The sequence below is a fragment of the Eleutherodactylus coqui genome, chromosome 12, assembly GCF_035609145.1.
Source record: "Eleutherodactylus coqui strain aEleCoq1 chromosome 12, aEleCoq1.hap1, whole genome shotgun sequence".
Lineage (NCBI taxonomy): Eukaryota > Metazoa > Chordata > Amphibia > Anura > Eleutherodactylidae > Eleutherodactylus > Eleutherodactylus coqui.
Window position 1 is genome coordinate 73,172,125 of NC_089848.1, and position 24,950 is coordinate 73,197,074.

General features: G+C 44.6%; 1 protein-coding gene across 10 annotated transcripts in view; it reads right to left on the reverse strand.

Annotated features, from left to right (window-relative positions):
* OBSCN (obscurin, cytoskeletal calmodulin and titin-interacting RhoGEF) overlaps nt 1-24,950 on the reverse strand; it is a 281,462-nt gene that overhangs the window by 59,029 nt on the left and 197,483 nt on the right. For all 10 annotated transcript variants that reach the window (XM_066585186.1, XM_066585185.1, XM_066585191.1 and 7 more), the window contains 2 exons: nt 2,034-2,270; nt 1,405-1,516 (listed from right to left, as the gene is read on the reverse strand). In XM_066585186.1, the coding sequence (XP_066441283.1) occupies nt 1,405-1,516; nt 2,034-2,270 (349 nt within the window). The remainder of the gene's footprint in view (nt 1-1,404; nt 1,517-2,033; nt 2,271-24,950) is intronic.

The window sequence follows — 24,950 nt, forward strand, 5'->3', positions numbered from 1 at the left end:
CCTCTTTTCTCACTAACCAATCCCTTTAAACTGCTTCCTAACAATCACTCCCCTCACCTTTACAGTTAACCCTATCCTAACCTTCTTGTTCCCGGCAAACCCTGTCATGCAGGGCCTACACGTATATGCCCCTCGCGGCACGTTCCGGCCCTTTTCTTTATAAGGGGAACGCCTGATCTCAGTCACCTATATGATGGAAATATCTCAGGTTATTTCAGTGCTGGAGCATTATAAGAGAACTGTCTGATATCAGCCACATATATGATGTAGATGTCTCTAGAGGTTATAGCTGTACTAGAGTGTTATAAGAGGAGCTGCTATCAGTCACATATGATGTAAATCTCAATGGAGGTTCTCAGCAGTGCAGTGACGTGATATGTTTGTGATATGAAGATCTTAAAAAAATCCAGGGGGTATGAGTATCTCCCGCTACTTACTACCATTATTATTATTGATTTTATGCTACATTTCAGATGCAATATCAGCTTGCATAACACTGCATGCAATAAGTAGCCGAGGAGGTGGAGCCACCTGATATCTACCGTGTTTCACCCGAAAATAAGACCTACTCTGAAAGTAAGTCCTCTTTTTTTGCAATTTTTGGGGAGGCTTGAAATATAAGCCCTACTCCTAAAATAAGCCCTAGCGAGACCACATTGAAAAAGGAATACATTACCTAGCAGGCACGGCCCAGGTCCCTCCTGCTGCTCTCCGAAGCTCTGCCACGCTTCTGGTACTCCTCGACCGCTGGCGGAAGATCATCTCCTGGTTGCAGGATTCACAAATCCCGCCTCCAGGAAGTGATGGCTCTGATTGGTTCAGCAAGCACTGCTCAGCCAATCAATGCAGTGTTCGCTGAACCAACACGATGGCTGTGATTGATTCTTCGACCGGTGCTCAGCCAATTATTGCAGGGGTCAAAGAACCAACCACAGCCGTTGTGTTGTAGAGGTGGCTCAGCCAATTCATAAATGCTGCCTCCACAACGTGACGTCTGTGATTGGTTCAGCGAATGCTGCATTGATTGGCTGAGCAGTGCTCGCTGAACCAATCAGAACCATCGCTTCCTGGAGGCAGGATTTATGAATCCTGCAACAAGGAAGTGATCTGTCGGCGGTCGAAATGTGCAAGAAGTGCGTTAGAGCAATGGCAAGCAGCGGGAGGGACCCAGACCATGTCTGCTAGGTAAGTGAAATAAAACATCCCCTGAAAATAAAACCTAGAACCTCTTTGGTGTAAAAATTAACATAAGGCAGGGTCTTATTTTGGGGAAAACACGGTTAGGGCTGCACCTAGGGCTGCACCTTGTGCATTGGTTATATAAACAGATGCCAGTTCCCCCTGGTGGACAGGTGTTGATTAGCAGAAGAACTGATCATAGCAGTCCAGTGGATGATGATGTACCTGATGGGGATGATTGTCTCCTGAACAGCCGGCTCCGTCTGGGTTTCTGAAGAACTGACCTCAGGATGAGCTTCTGTGGCCTCGTTGACAACTGGTGCCTTCCGGGTTTCATCTAAGACATGGGTCAAATATAAAACAAGTTTTAAGTAATTATACCACATTATACAGCAGCTGCAGACTAACCAGGTCTCCAGTTCCTTCCTCGCACTCCTCTCCTGAAATACTCTGAGCAGCTGGTAACTCTGCTCCTTCCATTAGGCATCTCTCAGTCTGTGACCTCCTTCAAGATCAGAACACTCCTTCCCTGAAATATTCTGAGCTATGAGGACCCTGCAACTTCTACCATGTGACACTAAAGGTCCTTCTAAAAGGGCCAATATTGGGCCCAAATGTTCTTCCGAACGACAATCGGGCCGTGTAAAGGTACCAGCGATCAGCCAATAAATGAGCGAAAATCAATTGGGTCACCTTGCTCTTAGATGACACTCGCATGATAAAAACGCAAAAACGGAACAAAAACTGATGTAAAATGCACAAGATCTGCTCAGTTCTCTTCTGAAATAGTCTGTGCATTGGGACACAATTAGGAAGCTGCTCAGAGTCTGAATACGGTATCTATCCACACATACCCCGCATTGCGTCTTCCGGCGTCTGGGTGTTGGCATCTCTAAACATGTCGAGAGTTTCCTGCCCCTCCAGTACTATATGGTCGTTTGTACTTTTCACAGTTTCTATACTTCCTGGAACGGGTTCTTGAGGTCCGGTGAGCCCAGGTGTTGAGTTCAGTTTCTTCAGGACTTGTCTGATCTCCTGGTCCGCACGTCGTAGAGAAGCCCGGATAGAATCATCCAGCAAAGGCTCGCTCCCTGTAGACATGGACAATGCAAGAGATACATTATAGGAAAACAGTGGGTCCTAGAGAGAAGCAGTGGCCAGGAACTCACCGCCGTCCCCTGTATTATTATACAGTCAGCAGGGTGCCGCCTGGTGGATCCTCAGCATGACTGCGCCTTCCTACTGACAGTATATCCGACTAGCGCCAGGAAGAGCTGCTATGAGGCACAGAATTTCCATCCACCTGCTCCCCTTTAAAAAAGTCATTCCTGACTAAATGATGATGAAATATGTAATATATAATATCCAGTTTTCTGTATATCATTGGAACAGCACGCATCCATCATTCTAGGAGACTCCAGAAAATTCTTAGTAAAATGCACAAATTATGGTCATGGGACGATTTCATAGAATTTAGCAATTCTGTCACTCTGGTCCCTGTAACTTTCCATGGTGCTATGTAAAGTATAGATCTTTAACACTAGAGGGAAAAACTAAATTGCTGCATGCTACTGGCCAGTAGAGGAGAAGTTGCCTCAGGTCTATGATATCACTTCCTGCTCTGCAGCCATTGGCTCAAGCTTCACCTTACAGACTTCCTGTTTGCCCGCCTCCTGCACATAATACTGGTAATACTGAATGCTCCCTGATCTTCTATGGCTGCTTCTTCCTGTAATTGGAGTAAGAGAGAGAGCATTCAGCACTACCTAGAACAGATGCCGCATGTAGGGAAGGGGCGGAAAGACAGGAAGTCTGTAAGGTAAAGCTTCGGCCAATAGCTGCAGAACAGGAAGTGATGCCATAGACTTGGGACAACTTTGCCTCTACTGGCCAGTAATATGCAGCAATTTAGTTTTTCTCTGTGGTGTTAAAGATCTATACGGTATATAGAACCATGGAAATATACAAGGACCAAAGTGACAGAATTAACTCACCTGATATATCACAAGACATAGAAGCTCCATTGACAAAATGTGTCTGGACTTAAAGGGTTATTCCCATCTAAGACTTTAATGGCATGTCCTATTAGTCCCGGTCCCCACTTCCCCGGCCAGGGTTGGTCTGGACTTACGGAAACAGCTGAGTGCTCTTCATCGTGTTGTTATAACTCCCATGGAAGTCAATGGTAGTTAGACAAACAGTGTAGTTAAAAGACAGTTAGGCCCCCTACACACTAGTGTATTTGGAGCTGTGTGCTCTCTCCGTGTTAATCCATGCACTGCACATGGCCCCATTAGAGGGCTATGAGGACATGCACATTGACGGTTTTTGACGTGGACTCATGGCATGTCTTATTCCTGTCCATATAACGGACAAGGAATAGGACTTGCAAATGTCTGTAAAAATTGACAGCATATGGACTGGTATCCTTGTGCTGTCCAATGTGAATTACGCCCAAGCGTCTCGGGCGCAACGTGCATTCACGCCTGGTGTGCACCTAGCCTTACCCAGTGTCCACAGCTTCCCAAGTTACCAAAGCAATGTAGCTTGTTGTGCCGTTTGTGTAACTCCCATGGACTTCTATGGCCGGTTGGCTGTTTCCGTAAGTTCCGGCCTAGAGATGAGCGAATGTACTCGTTTAGGGCGATTTCGCAATCGAGCACCGCTGTATTTCGCCGGGGGGGGGGGGGGGGGGGGGGGGACGTGGTGGAGCAGGGGGTAGCAGTGGGGAACAGGGAGAAGCTCTCTTCTCTCTCCCCCCCCCCCACTCCCCTCTGCAACCCCCCGCTCACCCCTGGCGCCCCTTTAATCTTTTCGCCCGAGTAGTCAGTTACTCGAAAAAAGTGGTGCTCGATTGCGAAATCGCCCTAAACGAGTACGTTCGCTCATCTCTATTCCGACCACTTCTGGCCTTTGCATTCAGCTAGGTCAGGGCCAGTGGGGACCAGAACAAGGGATAAGAGCTGGTCCCAGAGATGAGACCTACATCTAACAGACATTCATGGCATATCCTTATGGGTTCAGAATAACTGACATCCTTGGTTATTATATACACTTACCTTATTATAGGATCTGTGTAACATATAAGGCCACAATGTTCATGTTAACAATTCGTTTTTGGATTCTTTTTAAATGTTTCTCCTTGCTTTCTTGGTGTTGCATTTGTACATGTTCACACGCAGCATTTCCGCATTTAAGAACAACGTCAAAATCTACCCTGTTAGCGCAGATTCTGACTCGAAATCAGGGGCGGATCCGCAGCTAATTTCGACCTGCCGCTCCTCATGTCACAATCAGCAGCGCACGGAGCGGCCCTCACATCGCTCACCCTGCAACCGCTACTAAGCTCTGTGGCTGCTAGTCAGATGATGCAGAAGCAGGCGCATCAGCTGACCAGCGGTCACAGCGCTAAGTAGCGGTTTCTAATGTGCAAATGCTGCGGATTTTGCCACAAAATTTTCAGCTATGAAAAATCTGCAGTATTTCCGCTCCGTGTGAACGCAACACATTGATTTCGTGCATAACTACCCAGCGGTTATGCAGGTTTGCACGTGCAGTGAGTTTAATGGGCTTCTGTAATATGTGTGTAATACGCACCACGGTAGGACGTTCTGTGTTTTTTTTCGCGAGCCTGAATGTCGTATGGAAAATGCGCAGTTGTGAATGAAGCTTTGAAATCGATGGTCTCTATTCACTGCGTATTACATGTGTAATACACTGCGTAAATCCGCTCCTCTAAAAGACCCCTTAGGGGGCGGAAGCAGTCCACACAAACACTTCTGCGTCACAATGTTATCCCTATGAGGCTTAAATTCCACATCTGTTAAATTCTGCGCATTGGTCCTGCAAAACCGCAAGATTACATTCCGCAGAAGAAAAGCTTTCTGCAGCAGAATTAAGGACGTCTTGAGGAATTGTTGTTGCAGACAGGAGATGTAATTCCGCAATTAACGTCTGCGTAAAGACATGCAAGAAACTCCGCAAGACGTTCCACAGAACGCATTTTGCAGTTAAAATAAGCAGGAAAATCTGCTTATTTGGTATAAATGGAACCAAGGACGTATGTGCAAGAACCCTTACATAAGCGCAGCTCACTTGTACCCTGAACGATTCGCTTTTGCGTGCGTTTTTGCATATACTACTGTACTTTTTGGGCTCGCATAGCCAGTTCACATGAGTACAGGACACACGCCCAACGGGATTTTAAAGGCTACTTACCCCAATGAGTTCCGGATGTGTTCTTTTTCCCAGCGGAATAATGCAACGTATTGTGCAGGTATGGAGTGCGCATTTGCACACCTCCTTGCAAATGCGCAAAAAATTAGAACATGCTGCTTTTAATGTGCGCGCAAAAAAAAAGAGTAATGAGAATAAACCCAGTGAAATCAACAGTTCTCACTGTGGCAGATTAAATCCTATAATTTTTTAAACAATTGACAGAATAGGACTAAAACGTAACTTTTAGTAAATATATATGATAAAATAAAATATAATAGGCGAAGTGCGACACACTAATTACATGAATAGATCGGCACAATGGCACCAACCATATATGTACAATTCATAGACCCAGAACAACCATCAATTGTTCAAAGAGTATACAAAAAGTATACAAAGAATACAACCCATTGATTTAACTAGTGATAAGCGAGCATTGCCACATGGGGTTATTGGCTAGATAGCACTATGTATACTAATCAAATGACCACTTCTCATAAACTCTTTAGTATCCCAGAGTCATAAGTTTCAGGGTCACAGGGAGTAGTCAGGCTGAAGTGATGCCCTGATGCGGTTATAAATGTAATAGAAACTATACATATTCATTGTTAGGCCTAATGCACACCAACGGATGTACGCCACGTAAAACCTAATAGCTCAATGTACATGCTGTGGAAGTCCACCGCGAAACTCCGCAGAATGAAATTACCCGCAGCATGTCCTATTTGCTGCGGGTATACGCGCGGATGGCTTCGATTGTAGTCAATGGAAGCTGCCCGTCACGCTATACTTCCACTGTAGCACAGCGGAAGTATAGCACGAATACACACCACGCCGACCGCCGGCTGCGTCATATGACACTGCCGGCGCGTTATGTGCTGTACTGCGCATGCACCCCGGAGCGTCATGCGGGACTTCGGGCAGCAGATCTGGAGGTAAGTATGAGGTCTTTGGGGGGGGGGGGGGGGGGCGCCATGACAGACTCCGCTGCGGTATTCCCCGTCACAGCCGTGGGCATAAGGCCTTGGGATAGCATTTTAGTTGTCAGACCTTTATATTATTTCTGGTTCTCTATTAAGATAGCATACTGGTTGTTAAACCTTTATATTGTTTCTGATTCCTGCTTAGGTGTAAATACAAAGAGCCACCGATTAGTATACTGAGCCGCCTATCGACGCGTTTCCCCAGCCACCTAAACCCTGTGGCTGGTTCATCAGGAAGGCTAGGCTGACTTGGAGTGGTATTTTCCCTAAACTCCCTAGCGAGACAACCTGTGCGGCTGTTAGTTGATATTATGGATAGATGGTAAGACTGAGCTCGATGCACGCTTAATATATTAGTGTCTCCACCTCCCTCCCACTAATCATCCGGGGGTCAATCCTACCCACACCGATCAGGTTAGAGGGTTAATAAAGCAGCTGAGGTCTCCGTACAATTGTGATGTTCAGTGCCTCTCGCGCATGCGCAGAGTATAATCCTCCGTACAGAGGCGTAACTTGAAGCTTTCCGGGCCCCGATGCAAAACTTGTAACAGGGCCCCCAACTATAATGCTTTACTTATTGTACTGGGTTCCCTATATGAAGAAGAGAGGCCTTATGGGGCCCCCTAAGGCTCCTGGGCCCGGGTGCAACCGCATCCCCTGCATCCTCTATAGTTACGTCCCTGCCTCCATATCATTGCGATGTTATTAATGCCTATAGCGCATGCGCAGACTAATATAATCCGTGTTACCACGGTATCCTGTGCCTTTGGCGCCTGCGCAAAGCATACACGTCCGCACTTAGCCAAAAAGGCTAGATATTGCAGTCGCAATCCACCGATACCATCTACATAGAGCGCATGCATTAGATGTTATCACATAGATACACATTTCTCTGATTCCAATCACAGAGACAGCGTTCACAGCACGAACGGAGTAATGCCATATCACTTCAAATTAACGTAGTTGATGATAGTCATTACCCGTAATCCTCTTCTGCTGCCAGGAGAAAACAATGATCTCTCTACGCAGTATAATGTAAGGATCATTTGAATTCTTCAGGATTTGTATCTATTCTATGTTACAGGGATCCCATTGACCTTGATACTTGAGATAATAGCTAGGCTGATGTATAAATATCCTACATAAAGGTCCTGAAAGGATCCTATAGAACTTGGTATAGAGAGTCACAAAAAAAGACCCCAATACATATATTGTCATAGTATCCCCTGTATAGTTGTGATGGTGAGATTGCAATATCCCCCAGGGGGAGGGATATCCTCATAGAGCAAAGTCAAAAAGTTTTTATTTTCTATATATAATTTGACACAAAACACAGCAGCCAAAAATCAAGTCCTGTAAGACAAACATAGATATATAAGAGGATGTTAATCACAACCAGAAATTACCAAAGGAGAGAAGCTTTATTCTTGTATACTGTTACTTCATCTCCTAATGAATGATAGAAAGGATAACTGCTCGTTGAGACCTTTCGGTGAGTCGGATTCCATGCAATAGATCCATGTACTCTCTTTCTATAACAATCTCTGATCCAGATCCCCACGACGTCCATCTGGCCTTAGTAATTCTATGCCCTGAAATTTAATAGTGGTGGGTAGAGATGAGCGAGTATTGCCCCTAGCGAGTACCTCCCCGCTCGGAAGAAAAGGTTCGGCGGCGGGCGGGGAGCGGCGGGGGAAAGCGGGGAGGAACAGAGGGGAGATCTCTCTCCCCCCTGCTCACTGCTGCAACTCACCTCTCACCCACGCCGGCAGCCGAACCTTTTCTTCCGAGCGGGCAGGTACTCGCTAAGGACAATGCTCGATTCAGCAATTGTCCTTAGCGAGTATGCTCGCTCAACTCTAGTGGTGGGATCATTATCGTGAAAATCACGTACATGGGTTGCCAAACTTGTGTGTTCTTTCCTATGGGCCAAAATCCATTGTCTCAACTGTTGTCTTGTTTTGCCTATGTAATCAAGAGGACATGGACAGGTCACCAGGTAGATAACCCCACTAGATTTGCAATTCATAAACTCTCTTATTTTATATTTTGTTACCGTTGCCAAACTCTCAAATTCCGAGCCTCTCTTGGTGTAATCACAAGCGTTACAGTGTGTACACAGAAAACAGCCTTTGACCGAATCGGTTGTCAGCCATGTTTGAGAAGGTGACTTCTGTATAAAATGGCTATGTATCAACCGACCGTGTAGGTTTCATCCCCTTCTGTATGTAATCATCAGTCATGAGGGTAAGCACAATGACAGGTCCTTGTCTCTCAACAGGACATCTCAATATTTTTCAATTATACCTCCCACCTGTTGTGAGCGATCATCGAAGGTACCGATGATACGCAACGATTGGGAATTATCGTCCTGTTTAATTTTAGGTATCAAAAGCATATCTCGTTTCATTTTATCAACTGTTTCTTGAGCTTGGACCATAACGTTCTTTGGAGAGCCCCTATTTTGAAACTTTTCCACCATCTCATCTGCTCTCTTCTTATATTCCATTTCGCTAGAGCAATTTCGTTTAACCCTCATGAGCTGACCCTTTGGAATCGCCTTTTTTAAAGGATAGGGGTGATGGCTGTTCCAATGTAAAAGGCTGTTGGTTGAGGTAGGTTTCTTATACATGGTGGTCTCCAGGGTACCTGTCTCAGTTTTAGTGATTTTCAGATCCAGGAATGTCAGGGCTTCTGTACTAATTTCCGCAGTAAAAAAAGAGACCTGAATCGTTAACATTAAGATGTTCCACGAATTTGTAAAACTTATCTATCTGACCCGACCACAAAATAAATGTCGTCAATATAGCTGATCCATAAGTCCACCGAAGAGGTCCAATATTCGTTGTTCTCATCAAAGACATATTTTCCCTCCCACCAGCCCAGGAAGAGGTTTGCATAAGTAGGGGCACATGGGCTCCCCATGGCCGTCCCCCTGAGCTGGTGGAAGATCCTCCCATCGAACAGGAAATAGTTATGTTCTAATACAAATTACAGAAGTCGGACCACAAAATCATCATGAGCTGCAAAATAGTTACCTCTCTGCTTTAAATAGTAGGCTGCAGCTCTTAAACCACCGATGTGTGGAATTGAGCCATATAAAGACTCGACATCTAAACTTGCTAGTTTGACTCCAGGTGGGACACAGATGCCTTCAAGGGGTTTCAAAACCTCTGTTGTGTCCTTTATGTACGAGGGCAATGCCTCTACAAACGGTCTAAGTATAGTGTCGAGGTAAATGCCCACTCCTTCTGTCATATTACCAATTCCCGATACTATTGGTCTGCCCTTGAGAGGCGATAGACCTTTGTGGACCTTAGGTAGTCCATAGAAGGTGGCTATCCTTGGATGCTGTGGACATAGGAATTGGTATTCTTTGTCATCAATCAGATGTTCCTCTTTGACAGATATAAGGATCTCTTTGAGCTGTTTCAAAAAGAGATGTGTAGGGTTATCCATTAATCTTGCATAATTTGCTGTATCTTTGAGGATATTCATACACATATTCCTATAGGTCTCACAGTCAAGGAATACAATATTACCCCCCTTATCGGAGGGTTTCAGGACTATGGACTCATCTGTCTCGATTTTTGATAATGCTCTTTTTTCTTCTGCGGATATATCCTGGTGGTAATTAGCTATGTACTCCTCTGACAGGGTCTTTACCTCCTTATTTATCATTGCTTCAAACATTTCTATGTGGGGATAATCACATGCTGGTGGATTCTTGGTGTTTTTTATTTTAAGATTGGTGAAGGGTCCCTCCCCTGGAATTCGCTGACCCTCCAATGACAATTCCTCTAGATCATTCAAGAAATTAACATCACTCAAATCTATGTTCAGTTCTGTACATTTTTTCCGATCCTGAATAGCAAAAAACTTTGCAATGTCCTTCGTCCATTCGAAACTACTATATTTATTAATAATCTGAAGTTCATCCGTGTGGTCCTCTGGCATAGCAGTATCTATAGCTAGAACACCGTTATTCCCCCTCTTCTCGTTCGTAGCATATATCTCGGTATGGGAGTGCCTTAAAAAGAGGAAGAGGTTCCCTCCTGGTGGCTATACCTACCTCTACCTCGAGCTCTAGTCCTTCCACTTCCCCTATTTCTCGCTTTTTCCGATCTTGGGGGGTTCCTTGCAGAGGTATCAGTTCCAGAGAACTCACCCTTATGGGAGCTGATCTCTGACTCTGTGAGGGACCTCACATCATAGGCATTATTATGTATATATTTTTATTTTATTCTGTAATTTTGTTTACTTATTTATGTATTTTTTTTTTTTTAACCATCTATGTCTTCCATGACATCATAGAAGACCTCTGGGGGGCATTCGCTTTTTTTTTTATTACACAGTTTTCCACTGTAGCTGGGGCATCTATAGGAGTCCCAGTTACAGGGAAAAACATCTCCCTGTAGTGACAGTAGTCACTGGCAGAGCTGATCGGGGTATGCTGGGACCCTGCAGCTCGCATAGTTGAAGAAACACTTCCACTTTCACTTCTTAGTACATAGTGTTCATTGACTGCTATGTACTAGGGAAAAAGGAGAAGGCAGAATGTGTTAAAAACCACTTCTCCCTTCTCCTCTGGATTCTCAGCTGTGAACAACAGCTGACAACCGGACCTGCTTCTGCTTGACTGCAGGAGCAGAGGCTTTAATCCCATGCTGTATTTTTACTATCGTCAGGGATTAAAGGGGTTGTCCCGCGGCAGCAAGTGGGTCTATACACTTCTGTATGGCCATATTAATGCACTTTGTAATGTACATTGTGCATTAATTATGAGCCATACAGAAGTTATAAAAAGTTTTTTACTTACCTGCTCCGTTGCTAGCGTCCTCGTTCCCATGGAGCTGACTAATTTTCGCCCTCCGATGGCCAAATTAGCCGCGCTTGCGCAGTCTGGGTCTTCTGCTCTCGTCAATGGAGCCGCTCGTGCAGAATGCTGGCTCCGTGTAGCTCCGCCCCGTCACGTGCCGATTCCAGCCAATCAGGAGGCTGGAATCGGCAATGGACCGCACAGAAGAGCTGCCCCCGGGGAGGGAGCAGACCCCGGCGGCCATCTTCAGCAGGTAAGTATGAAGACGCCGGACCGCCGGGATTCAGGTAAGCGCTGAGCGGTTTGTTTTTTTAACCCCTGCATCGGGGTTGTCTCGCGCCGAACGGAGGGGGGGTTAAAAAAAAACAAAAAACACGTTTCGGCGCGGGACAACCCCTTTAAGGCTTTATTCACACAAGAGTTTTCATGCGGCTATGTAGCCCGGACGAATATCGCAACCATCTGAGGCATTGGATTCCAACACATTCGTTCACATGGGCAATTTTGCACAGCGAACAATCGCCCGGTGTGGAAAAATAGCATATACGCTGCTGATTCCAGCGGGTCCTTTTGTGTGTGGCCGGAAATGACAGGTCTGGTTCTATCTATCGACTGATATACACTGGAGGCTCCTATAGACTCCTATTGGAGCTGGAAAAAAAGGGGGAGGCAGTTTAGCTGCATCCAACGCAGAGAAAACAGAGTCTGACATATCCGCTCTGATCCATATTCCCTCCAGCAAGGTATATGACATTAGCTTTAGGCTGCAGTATGCTCAGGATTTATTCTGGACGATCTATAATAACAGAGGACGAGGACACGATCTGGGAGCATCTGCAGATGATCCTGCTGTCTACCGCGGTGTCTCTGGAGCATCTGCTGCTCTGGCTGTATGGGGACAAGTCAAGCAGAAAAGGTCTATGATGAGGAGGACATCTGGAATGGAGGATGCAAAGCGAAGATACAACTAGTGCAAGTCAATGGTGTGACCAGACATCTGCCGCACTCGTCTTACCTGGGCTCAGAGGGTATATTATAACTACGGTCATTCATATATGTGTCACAGACCAGGGGGGCAGTCATCTTTTTTTTTAACTCTTCCCATATCAAGTGTTCATTATGTGACGTGAGATGAATGATTGCAGAGTTGAAACTTGTCCTGCTTAGATCATGGGTTCTAGCAGTGTCCGCACGCAGAACACCATAAAGGCAGTGATATCTTCGCAGAGGAAGGCCAGGGGGATATCAGCACATGTGCGGATACAGGCACAGAAATGCTGATGTAAACCAGAGTATCAGTGATCCTGCTATAGAAGCCGATATATCAGCTGTATTGCTACTACAAGTACCACCGGCCACTTAAGAAACACTTTATGCTAAAAGTAAAGTATTCAGAAACCCTGTCACTGAGGGCGGCTTCACATGTATGTTGGAACCTCAAGTCGGAGGTTCCTCTATAGATCTAGCTCTAAATACCGGAAGAAATAGCGCTGCATAAAACGCTTTTTTTTTTGCCAGGTAGTTGAGCGGAAACTGAATGGACCCCATTATAGTCAATGACGTCTGCTCGGTGGTGTTCGGTTCTGTCCTGAGACAGAGTTGTTCAGCTGTGGGGATTCCAGTTATCCAACGGGATTCCAGTAATCCAACTGCTCCAACGGAACAGGAAAGCGGAACCTGGAGCGCAGGTGTGAAGCCACCCTAGACAGCAGTCCAGGAAGTCTACAGAGCCGGATGATGAATGGTGTCACATAATGAAAAGACAAAACACCACAACAAATCCTTCCAGAAGAGTCGCTGCAACCAAAAAGCCACCTGAGATGTCAGTGTTGGCAACAACTCCTACACATTACAGTAGACTAGTAGAGGAAGAACAAGAGGGACAAGTAGAAATGGAGCACACGTCCTCAGCAAAAGGAACCTGACTCCTCTGTGGGCCCCGAAAGATGAGGCACTGCAGGTCACAGCAGTGGAAGGGCGAAAAACACCAGTGAATCTAAGGCCAAATTCACTTAGGTGTACCCTCGTAAAAAGCGGGCACAGGAAACACTGGAGAGCTGAAGGACACTGTCCATGTACTGTCCAATGTTCAGGGAGCTTCACACATGGCATGTTCCATTGTTGTCCATCAGAACAGACCACAATAGGACATGCTGTGATTATTTTTTTTAAAGGGGTTGTACCAGAATAAACTTTTATCACCCAACCATAGAAGAGGTGATTAAAGTCTGATTGATTGGGGCCTCTTTACTGAGACCCTCAATGATCCTGAGAATGTGGGTCTTATGTTCCCCTCTCTTCCTCATTGTGGGATCACAGCAGTGAGGAGAAGACTGAATGACGCGTCGGTCGCACATGCGCAGTGTTCAACATTTATTATCAATGGGACTGCCGGAGGGAGCTGAGAGCTTCTGCTTGTTTAGCACATGACCTGTAATCTATGTTCTTATTGGGTATGTATGTTTCTTAAATATTTATAACACCCTTCGGACATACATATGCTATGAGTAGAGGTGCAATCACTTAAAACGTGTAAGCTGTTACGAAGTTTTTATGCAGCTGGTGCTAGATAGTATCTACTTTTATCCATGTAAACTGTTCTTGGCGGTCCAAAAGCTTTTCCGGTGCATCACTGATCTTAACCCTTTCCAATCCACTGTCTGACAACATTCTGATTGAAGGCTGTACAGCTCCGATGTCAAAAGACGTCCGACAGGGTATTCTTACTGTATATTACTGGCCGCTCTGTTGTCGGGGGCTTCCCCAGCATGTCCCATACCGCAGTACTGGCTTTAGCCAGCAGATGGCGCCATTGTATAATGGCAGAAAAAGAAAGCCCCCTGGGAAACCCTGAATCCAAAATTGGATTGCAAAGGGTTAAGAGTTTGGATTTTGTTATAGAAGAAATCGACCTACAGGACGGTGAGCTGGATAATTGTTTTTGTATCAGACTTTCTGATACATGTAGTGCATCATGCAGGCTAGCAACCTATTAGTTACGCCATATCAGTTCAGCGGGTTGCCCTTTGCCTCAAAAAGTGAACTACGTTGGTACTGGGAGGGGGAGCCCGGGGTGACAGTACCAATGTGTTTCACTTTTTGAGGTGCAGGGCAATCCGCCGAACTGATATGGCGTAACTAATAGGTTGCTAGTCTGCATGATGCACTACATATATCTGGTACCCTGTATCTACTCTGTGTAGGAGTATACACTAAGCAGCCACCCCCCTCTATATTAGGAGGTTGTGCCATGGCTCAGTGTGTTGGAGCTGCGGAGAGCAGCGGGAGGGACTCCTTTGTACTGCGATTTGAGATTTGGCTTCCCTTCCTGACAACGCGACCCGCCTTCTCCACTGTACTGTGAACCAGGACCTACAGATACCGATTCCCGGCTTTCCCTGAATACTCTCCAGACCGGCGGCTACCACAACTTCGACTCCAATCCAGTGCCTGAACTGACAGGAGGGGGGAGGATTGTAGGGTTATGTGAAGATGAGCAGATGATGCAGGAGTAAATGAGGATGGATGTAAGAAGTAGGGATCAGTGAGGATGATTGGGGGATGTACCATAGAAGTAGGCGAAGATGATTGGGGAATCTAGGGGTAGGTGAGGAAAGTTAGAGAATGTAGGGGCATCTGAGGATGGAGCAGGTTAGTTCCCTTGAGACCTGACTTTAGTGTGAGGAGTCTCAGCATGTGGGCAGTGTGACTGAGATGGAAGTTTCCACATCCTTGGAAAAAGCTTGAAGGAGCAGAGACCCAACGTTTCCAGAAGGCTCTCCCCTCCTTCGATGTGGGTAGTAGAGGTCTCTTGTCCCCCCTTCTTATATTCATTAGGGTGTAATGGATCCTGTATCCAGAAGATTCCCTTCTTAACAGGAAACACTAACTGTAGCAGATGCAGGTAAGAGAAAGAGATTTGTCAACAGCAACTTATTGTTGGTGATCCAAGTCTGAATATGTAAGATTACCTTATGTATTTGTTGAACTGTTCATGATACAGGCTACAGGGGGCATTGAGGGGAAAATGAGCCTGCAGGACCGACGATACACTTATGACAATTAAAAATCCATCAACTGCTTGTTGACAGTTTCCATGTATAAATACTGAAGACAATATTAAAAACTGAAAAGTAGATGGAAACAACACGAAAAAGTACAAAAACAAACTAATAACGATGTAGCAGAAGTCTGAGGCTACTTTACCACACTACGGCCCAATGTCCACACGCGGATTTTAATTATAAAATCCGCGCCCATAAGGATGCATTAGCATTCGCAGGGCAATTTAAAGTATGAGGATGTGATTTTTTTTTTTTCTCGGCATGCGGCAAGAAATCGTAGCATGTTCCATTTTTCTCTGCAGATCCTGCTGGACGGCTTCCATTGAAGTCAATGGAAGCCATCATATCCGCAGCACAGCCACAGCTGTCATTGTGGCTTTGGCGCGGATCCGCGTGAAAGCAGGACATTAAAAAAATACACTGCACATGCGTCCGCCACATCGCCAGCATGTCCGGACGCATCCGCCGTGCTGAAGAAAGAAGGTCTGTCCGGTGTAGAGGAGATCCATGCTGGAGCCAGAGAGGTAAGAAAACCTTTTTTTTCCAAATGTCCGCGGGCACGCAGGGATTTCGCACAGGATTCAGCAGTGGAATCCGTGCATGAAAGTGGACATTGGGCCTGAGCTACGGAAATTTTGCAATTTTGTATGTGTACTTGGATCTTTATGTGCGGATTTTCTGCTGCGGAATATGTTGCTTATTTGTGATACGATAGTGGCAGTTCCTGCCATACTGGTAGTTCCTGCCATAGTGGTAGTTCCTGCACTGAGATCACACTGGCAAATGTTAATTCCAAACATCTACAAACACATATTTCCAGGAGAAATTAGTACGTTTTCGCTGTGGAAAGGCTTCAAAATCTGCAACAAAACTGTATTTACCGATTTTGGTGTGGTTTTTATGGTTTCCATTGATCTCTATGGCAAAAATCCGCTATTTTTCCGTGCAGTTTCCACAACATGAATAAACATGCTGCGAATTTATAACCCGCATCGTTATTCACATTTCTGCAGCAGAAAACATCCACGAAGTGTAAAAGAGATTTGTTAAATCTTGTTTACTTGGCTTGTACTGTAAATGCTGAGGGATTTCCGCAGCAGATCTGCATGCATGAAGGCAGCCTAATAGATACCTACCAGTGGGCCAGGCCTATCTGCATAAAAAAAAACAATACATCACCTAACAGGCGCTGTCTGCTCTGCCGCACTTCTTCTCCGGCAGACTTGCTTGTAGTTTGCAGCCAGCGCTTCCTGGTTAGAGGTTTATAATCCCCGCCTCCAGGAAGCACTGGCTGTGATTGGTTCTCGAGCGCCATGGTTCAGCCCATCAATGCAGCGCTCGATGAACCAATCCCAGCCATTCAATGCGATGTCGGTGATTGGTTCATCGAGTACTGTAGTGATTGGCTAAGCCACGGCGCTTGAGAACCAATCAGAGCCAGCACTTCCTGGAGGCTGGGATTTTAAACCTCCAAACCAGGAAGCGCTGGCTGCAAACTACAAGCAAGTCTGCTGAAGCTGCAGAGGAGACGTGCGTCGGAGCGGACAGCGCCTCTTAGGTGATATATTGTGCTTTGTGGGGTTTTTCATGCAGCTAGGGTTTCTTTTAGGGCTTTTACAGTAGGACTTCCTACTGTAGCCCATGTTTCCCTATGTGGAAACACATAGGGAAACATGGGCTACAAAAAGTCGTGGCTGTATAGGAGCATCCCACGATTTTGTATTCTTGCAATGTAGCAGCCCACAAAACATCACTAATGCGAAGGAACCCATTGGTAAGCATGGGCTTCACATACATGCGATTTGTAGCGCTGTCGCATCGCGAGAAAATCGCGCTATTTTGTCACCCGTGTGAAACCGGCCTTATTCCTATACACCATAGAAAAAATGGAAGATACGCAGAGCTGACCCTACGACCACCAGCTCTATTATACACAATTCACGAGTCCCACTCAATTTGAAATGCTTCTATGATATGGGTTGCAGATGTTAGGTAGTGTCCCCAATTATGGTGGAAACATGAAGGCTTCTGTCAGTGTCTACAGGTAGACATATCAATGTAGACCATCAATGATCCTTCATGGTGTCCTCATTGTGTCTATTGTGGAGACAGATCTCATGTCACTTCTGAACGTCACTCTGGGAGTAACATCCTCTTATCTATAGAGTACCTTATAGTGACCATATTATTTGCCGATTATAATCGGAATAGTCCCTATAGGAAACCCCAACACTGGCAGATTATAAGAAGCAGGGCACATCGTGACACTACACCGCCATAGTCTGAGGTCATGTCCACATGAATCAGTCCCAGAACAAGATTTCTTGGAGCATATTCAGAAAGATGTGAAGACTGCAGTACAGACATACTTACCTAGTATGACTAGGGATGCCAACCATAGAGGAAGACCCTGCAGCTGCTAAAGAAGACTTTCCTATGGTGCCACCCAAAACACCTAATTTCATACAACTTAAGGCACTGTTGATAAATCTAACCCATTTTATTAGTATATACAAGTCTTGCCCCATGTAATGCACATATTGCACTGCGCAACACTAATGAGAGACCTCAGCGCAGCACCCCCAGAGTTCATGACAAGAACTGCAAGTATTTTTATTGCTTTATATCTTTCAGGCCTTACTTATGGATTGCTGCCTATGAGTCAATGGGGTTGGAGGTTCAACTGTGGACACCACATGTGGACCTGGACAGGATTTTTGGTGTGGGCTACAAATGTAGTAGTGGGGATGGGTACTCCCTATAACAAAGCTGTTCCATTCCATGGACACCCTCAATCAGGTCCTGGCCTTATTTATTCCTCCCTGTTTGTGTCTCTGAAGGCTATACTCCAAATCAGGCATAATGTTTCACTGGGAACATTTTGGGGACCCCTTTCCCTACTTTTCAGAGTAACTTTGGTGTAATCTTATGTGAATCTAGTAGTTTTTCCTCCACATCCTTTTCCATGCCTATGTCAGTAGTCTATTTAGAACCCAAGCACATAATGAACAGACGAGGCAGAGAAGGGTGAGATCCCCGCACAGGTTTATTATAGTCAGCAGCAATTGTCACTGGTACATCATTTCTCTATGGAAAAAAAAAACAAAAACACATAATATCTGCAGAACTCTAATAGGGAAGCAACAATGACTCTGCATGTATCATCTGCTCGGAGGCTACCATATCACTGATGGTATAGGGTCACTCCAGGGCTCGAGGGGTTAATAAACAACAACTAGATCACAATCTAAAATTTCATGCTCAGAGGAGAATCTGCAGAAAAAATACAAAAACAAACCTAAGAGCTCATAAATAAGAACAGTCCCACCGCCCGCTGGATGGACTGTGTGAACAGTGATGTGGAGGACTATGGTTTTTCATTTATCGCGTTACGGCTCTGTCCTTTCAAACAGGGGTCAAACGCTACGACATGATTACTTGTGGCATGTATTGAGATACATTGTATATGGCAATAAAGATCCCGTGTTATCGTTAGAGCTTTGTCCTCTGCAGCCAAGGACAGTCCATATAATGCGGTGCGGTGGTTAGTCATGTATTTCGCATCATTCTTGACATATTTCAAGGAATAGTAATTAGTCCGTGACGTCTCCGGGCCACTGTCCAAAAAATGTATTTTTTTTTCCTGCGATGTATTGTTATTGACATGAATCTTGGATTTGGCAGTGTCGGCTCTTATCACATCTGCCATTGTCAACATTCGATGTTTCAGTGTAAACATTCAGATTAATTTCCGACAGATCCTTTGAATAAAACATGTTCAGATGGTGAAGTATAGTAAGGGAGGCTGGAAGAACCAACCAAGAACACCAAAAGCTGTTTATGAGGAGGAGAGGCAAACCTTTCATGGTGATTCTTGTCCGATTCCTCATCTTGTCTCCACCATTGTGTTTTTTCACGGAATGACACTTTAACAATCACTTTTATATCATTTTTAGATAAGATTAAGTGTTCCCATTAAGACTGGAACGTTCTAATAGAACATCTTCGGTGTCTTCTAGATCTTATATCTTAGATTACTCATCTCCTCCTCGTCTTCTCAGAATATGATCGAAACTTAGCTTTGTGAAGGCTTGTTTTTACTTATGTGTAAAGTAACCGTTTCACCTAAGGTTCCATAACTTAAGGTTCTCGTAGAAACTTCTGTCTTGAAGCTTGGTTGACCGTTGTCTACTGGACGTTGGACCTCAGTGCAGAAAGAGGGTTTAATGTTAAATGATGGTTGACTGGTTGTTGAAGTGCCGATAGTAGCTTCAGCCACGGTGGTTTCCTTCTTCTGGAAAGAAACATTTGCAGATCCCATCATATTCATCCTACTCATTCTTGAGCCCCCCGTGAACATATTTCCGATACCTGCTTTTAAGTGGCTGAAGAAATTCTGTCTTTGTTTAGGTACCACAGGCCTCCCAACATTTAGCAGCACAGGTTTGCCGATGGTCGGCTCATTTATTTCTGCCTGTAGTACAGAAATTTCACATGGAGTGTTCTCCGAGATGTTCGCAACATCTTCATCACATCCGTAAGTCTCTCCTTGACCTGGAACGTAATCCTCAAGATCTTCTAGAGTCAGAACTTTCCCATCGCGAGTAAGAATTTTTTTGTCTCTGTTTCGTAAGTCTTCAGTATCTTCATCAGTTGGTTCTTCCACAATGAAATTATCTACTTCTAGAGATGTGATTTGGTCAAGATCTGGTGATTCTACCTCATCTGGAAACATCAGGTTATTTTCACTGGTATCTGACTCTATTGGTGGAGATCTTTCACCCTCTGGAATATTAAACATCTCATGGGCAGCTACTGAGGATTCAGATTCAGTGATTATCTCACAACCTTCACCTATATCGTCTATTTTCTCTGAAACACATTGAGGGTCAAGATTATCCTCGGCCTCAGAGTCTTGTTCTATGAGTTCATACTCCATTGACGGCATATCCACTTCTGATAAAGTACAAGATGTCAGTGTAGACTTCGACTCCTCCATCAGTTTATTGTTGGAGTTGTTTGTGTTGGGGTCATCACCGGGGAATCCTCTTGATCTTGAGCCATACTGGGTGAACTTCTTTCCATGTCGGTCATCTTTCTCTGGCTTGGCTGGAGAGGTTCCTCTTTTTCTTTGTGGTTTTGGTGATTTTTTCACTTTGAATTCAATAATTTCTTCCACCTCAACCCACTGAGACTTTTGGTCATCAGGCCGTGCATAGGCTCCATGATCATCTTCTGGCTCGGTGATAAAGAGCGTGGGAACCACAGTTCTTCGTGTTTCTTGTTCAGACCTATAGACAGACTGTCTGCCTCGTGACACAAAGTGAGCTTCTGATGTGGACATTTCAGATCTGGAGACCCTTGCTGGAGAGTGTCCTGAAACTGGACGTGATATAGATGGACCTGGAGACATTCTTCTTCTCATCCTTGGACTCTTCACCACTGTCGTTATAGTCTCCTCTCTAGTGACGCAAATTTGTGAATTAGTATCTGATGACGGTGCTCTCCAGGACAACACCAGTGCCATGCGGAGTTAGTTCTGATAATCCTTTCGGTCATGCTTCTTCACACATGTTAATAAAATACACAAAGCTGCAGTGTGATGGTGAGTTCTGTGGGGAGGAGGGTGTATCAGAAGTTTTCAGTAGATCCACGATTAGTGACATAAAGTTTGGGGAGGTGGGGCAAAACTTTCAGTACATCCCCAATTACGTTGCATATGTTTTTATGCAAAAAGCTAGGGGAGAACCTTTGTTGTAACTTTATAAGAAGTTATCCGGTTGTCCTAAATTTAATTATTAGGTGTGGATGTGATAAAAGAACAAATCAAGCAACATTTACCGATCCTCAGTCCTAAAAAGAATTCAGCGCTTCAGCCCCACTGTCTTCAGGGGAATGCTGCCTGCCAATCAGAGACTGCAACGCCACTGTTTGGAACTCCTAGCATCATGGCACCCAGGATGTGTGTGCTGATGCTAGGAGAATGGGTAGTGACGGTGAGGTCTCTGATTGGCAGGCAGTGATCACCTGACTTCCGCCGTTAACAGAAACGGGGAGAACAATAGGGCTTCAGCGCTGGATCGCTGAGGCAGAGGATGGGTAAGTGCTGTTTGATTTGTTACTTTACCACATCTGTACCTGATATTAAAAAGTAACCGGACAACTCCTTCAACCGTGCCCATACTGGTGCTCACCAAGGTTTCCCAGGAACAGATAGTTCTTAGAAGAGACAGAATTTTCAACAACTTCACAAAAAACAGTAATGGATTTATTTTATTTTAGGGGGAATGCTAAAGACTATTACTGAGGATTGAGGCACATTATTCAAACGCGCCTCAGCACTGAACATACTACAATAAGATTGGTAAATCAGCCAACCGTGAACTGAGAGAAACATCTATTTGAGTCTATCATTTACATCGCTTCTGGCACCCCCGGAATCATCTAAGAGACTCTGTTAGAATGTATTATCATGGAAGATGCAGGGGGGACGACATCAGCATAAGTATGGATGGTTTCACTCAAAATTTTTTATATGTTAGCTGAAAAGAGCTGAATTGTAAGAGGAGGCCAGAGAGAACGTTATAAGAGCCACACACGGCTGAGAGGCAACTTAATGGAACACATCTGCATTCATATTTATAAATCTATGACATTTTGAGTTACCTCTGCTATAATATTCATGACCTCATATTATTATATATTTATATAAGATAGGCATCATATATGTCATGCTGATATAACCTGGGTATCTTCTGTATATAATTATACACTGAACGATCACTGCATTAGGAATGTCTACTCAATAACAGGTTGGTTCAACCTTTTTGGGCGATCACAGCTTTCAGATGTTTGGGAACACATTTCACGAGGCGGCGAACATCCTCCATACTCAACGCGACCCATGCCCTCTGCAGCAGCTCCCTTAGTTGGCGCTTGATGAAGACTTTGGTCAAAACGTTGCTGCTGCTCTGCTGAGGAATAAAGTTGTCCTTTTGGGGAAAAATCTGCACCTTCAATGCTGCCGGATTATTTACTTAGTTGGCGCACATTTTGCAGATAAGTGGGAGAAGATATCTCACAGCCCTTTCTGGCATATCCCAAACATGTTCAATAGGGTTACAGTTTGGATAGTTTGAGGGCCAAGGCAGTGTGGAGATTTCATTGTCATCTTCCTCTGACTAGTCATCCAAGCTCAATGGCAAGGAGCATTGTCCGTTTGAAAGATGGCACTGTGGTCAAGGAATACTTCCTTAAAATATGGAGATAATTGGTGAGCTAATAGGTCTCTGTAGGGTTTAATAATCAAGGATTCCGATATGATGACCAACAGTCCTAGGCCATGCCAGGAAAACGCTTCCCAAACCATGACACAGCCACCACCGGTCTGTCGAACTCTGATGATACACCCATGGGATATGGCTTCATGCTGTTTACACCAGACGCAGACTCGGCCATCCATACGCTTCAGCAAGAAATGGGATTGTCACTCCAGCTGACCTTCTGCCATGTCCATAAGGAATAGAAAAGATATCAGCATATCCAATGGCATTTTTATTGGTCCCAAAACAGTGTACAAAAAATGCAATGTTTCTGCCCCTCAGAGCATTTTTCATTTACTTTGGACCTTCTGGCCATGTCTCCAAGGTCCAATGACGTCTTTCCTGGGCCCATGAAAGGCATTGTTGGCAATAACATGGGGCCATCAGAGGAAGCCCTGTCAGTCTTTGGCTATAACCCCAATTGACTCAAGGTAGCTGCATGGTCATTGTGGAAATTTGTCTAAGTTTTCCTCCTGTGTACTGCCTTTTGCTCCACTGTGGCACATTGTTGCTGAGATACCAGACGTGATACCCAACGCTCACCTCTAGGATTAAGCACATGTGGCCTGCTGCTGTATGATCTTCTGTTGGAGTTCTCTCCATGGTTTAACACGTCTTGGTTCACTCCTGATACTGTGGTTTGGGAACAGCTAACAGGTGTGACTGTTTCAGACATACAGGCACCACAACTCCGGGCACCAACAATCTGCCTGTGGTCAAAGTCCCTCAAGCCATCACGATTACCACGACTGCCAAATGTTGCCTTCTGATGCGCAGAGGAGGCCAGCACATTATTTGAGAGCAGATCGTGATGTGTCCATCAATCATGTGGTAGCGCGTTACTGATCACAAGATGTCAGGCGGCAGCTGTTCCTAGGGCAGTGATTGTTCAGTGTATATGTACTGCTGGTATAAGCTATACATCTTGTATATAATGATATGCACCATGTTGGAGCAACCTGCACATGTTTTGATAAAAAATCATACATGTATAGCTGGTATAGATTATATATCTTCTGGTATATAGTGATATGGAGCATGCTGTAATAACCTGGGCATCTTCTGCATATAATTATATATGTACAGCTGCTATAAATTATACATCTCCCTGTATGTAGTGATATGAACCATGCTGGTATAACCTGGGTATTTCCTGTGTATAATTATATATGTACAACTGGTGTAGCTTATACATCCTATATATAGTGATATGGAGCATGCTAGTATGACCTGAGTATCACCTGTATATAATTATATATGTGCAGCTGGTATTAATTATACATATCACTATATATAATGATGATATAGACCATGCTGGTATAACCTGGGCATCTTCTATATATAGTTATATATGTACAGCTGGTACAGGTTATATGTCTTCTGGTATATAGTGATATGAAACATGCTGGTATAACCTGGGCATTTTCTGTATATAATTATATATGTACAGCTGGTATAAGTTATACATCTTGTATATAGTGATATGGAGCATGCTGGTATAACCTGGGTACCTCCTGTATATAATTATATATGTAAAGCTGGTATAAATTATACATCTTTTATATATAGTGATAAAAACCATATCTGTATAACCAGGGCATCCTCTATGTATTATTATATATGTGGACTTGGTACATGTTATACTTTTTCTATAGCTAGTGATATAAATTATACGTCATGTCTCGGTCTACAATATGATAATTATGGCATCACCAGGTAGATGATGGTGAGGGACTGGCAGTGCTAGTATTAGACTTAGCTCAGTTTCCCTGGTCCCTGTTCAGTCCTGCCACTCTTTAGTATGTAGGTGCAGCACACGGGTAGGGGTCACTCCAGCTGACCATGCAGCACACACATTAGGAGCTCAGATGACCGGTTAGAAGGTGTTAGCACTCGGCAGACAGGAGGACGGACAGACATGGACAGCGGCACTTACATGATAACCGTTTTCTTGGGCACTTTAGTTTCTTGCTCAGTGACTATAAAGGAAACAATATGGAGAGCAGGGGTTAGACCGACACAAGCTGATGATCCATCTAATTGTGTTAAGGTCATTAAGAGGAACCTGGATGGACAGATAAAGCAGTCATGCGTCCTACCCCTCCCCGGCCTCTGCTCTACCCACCACAAAGGGAAATGACTCAATTCTCAATGCCAACCAATTATAGTAATACGAGACATGTAACTATGGTGGCATGTAGATCACATGTTCACATCCACCATGTTCTGATCAGATGTTACATATTTTTAACATTTTGCCCAAAGCTTTATGAATGTGCACTGATACACTGTAAAAACCCTCAGCTGTGTGCAGAAGGTGGTCATAAGGAGTTTAACATGTTCTTATTGACTGACAGCAAGCAGT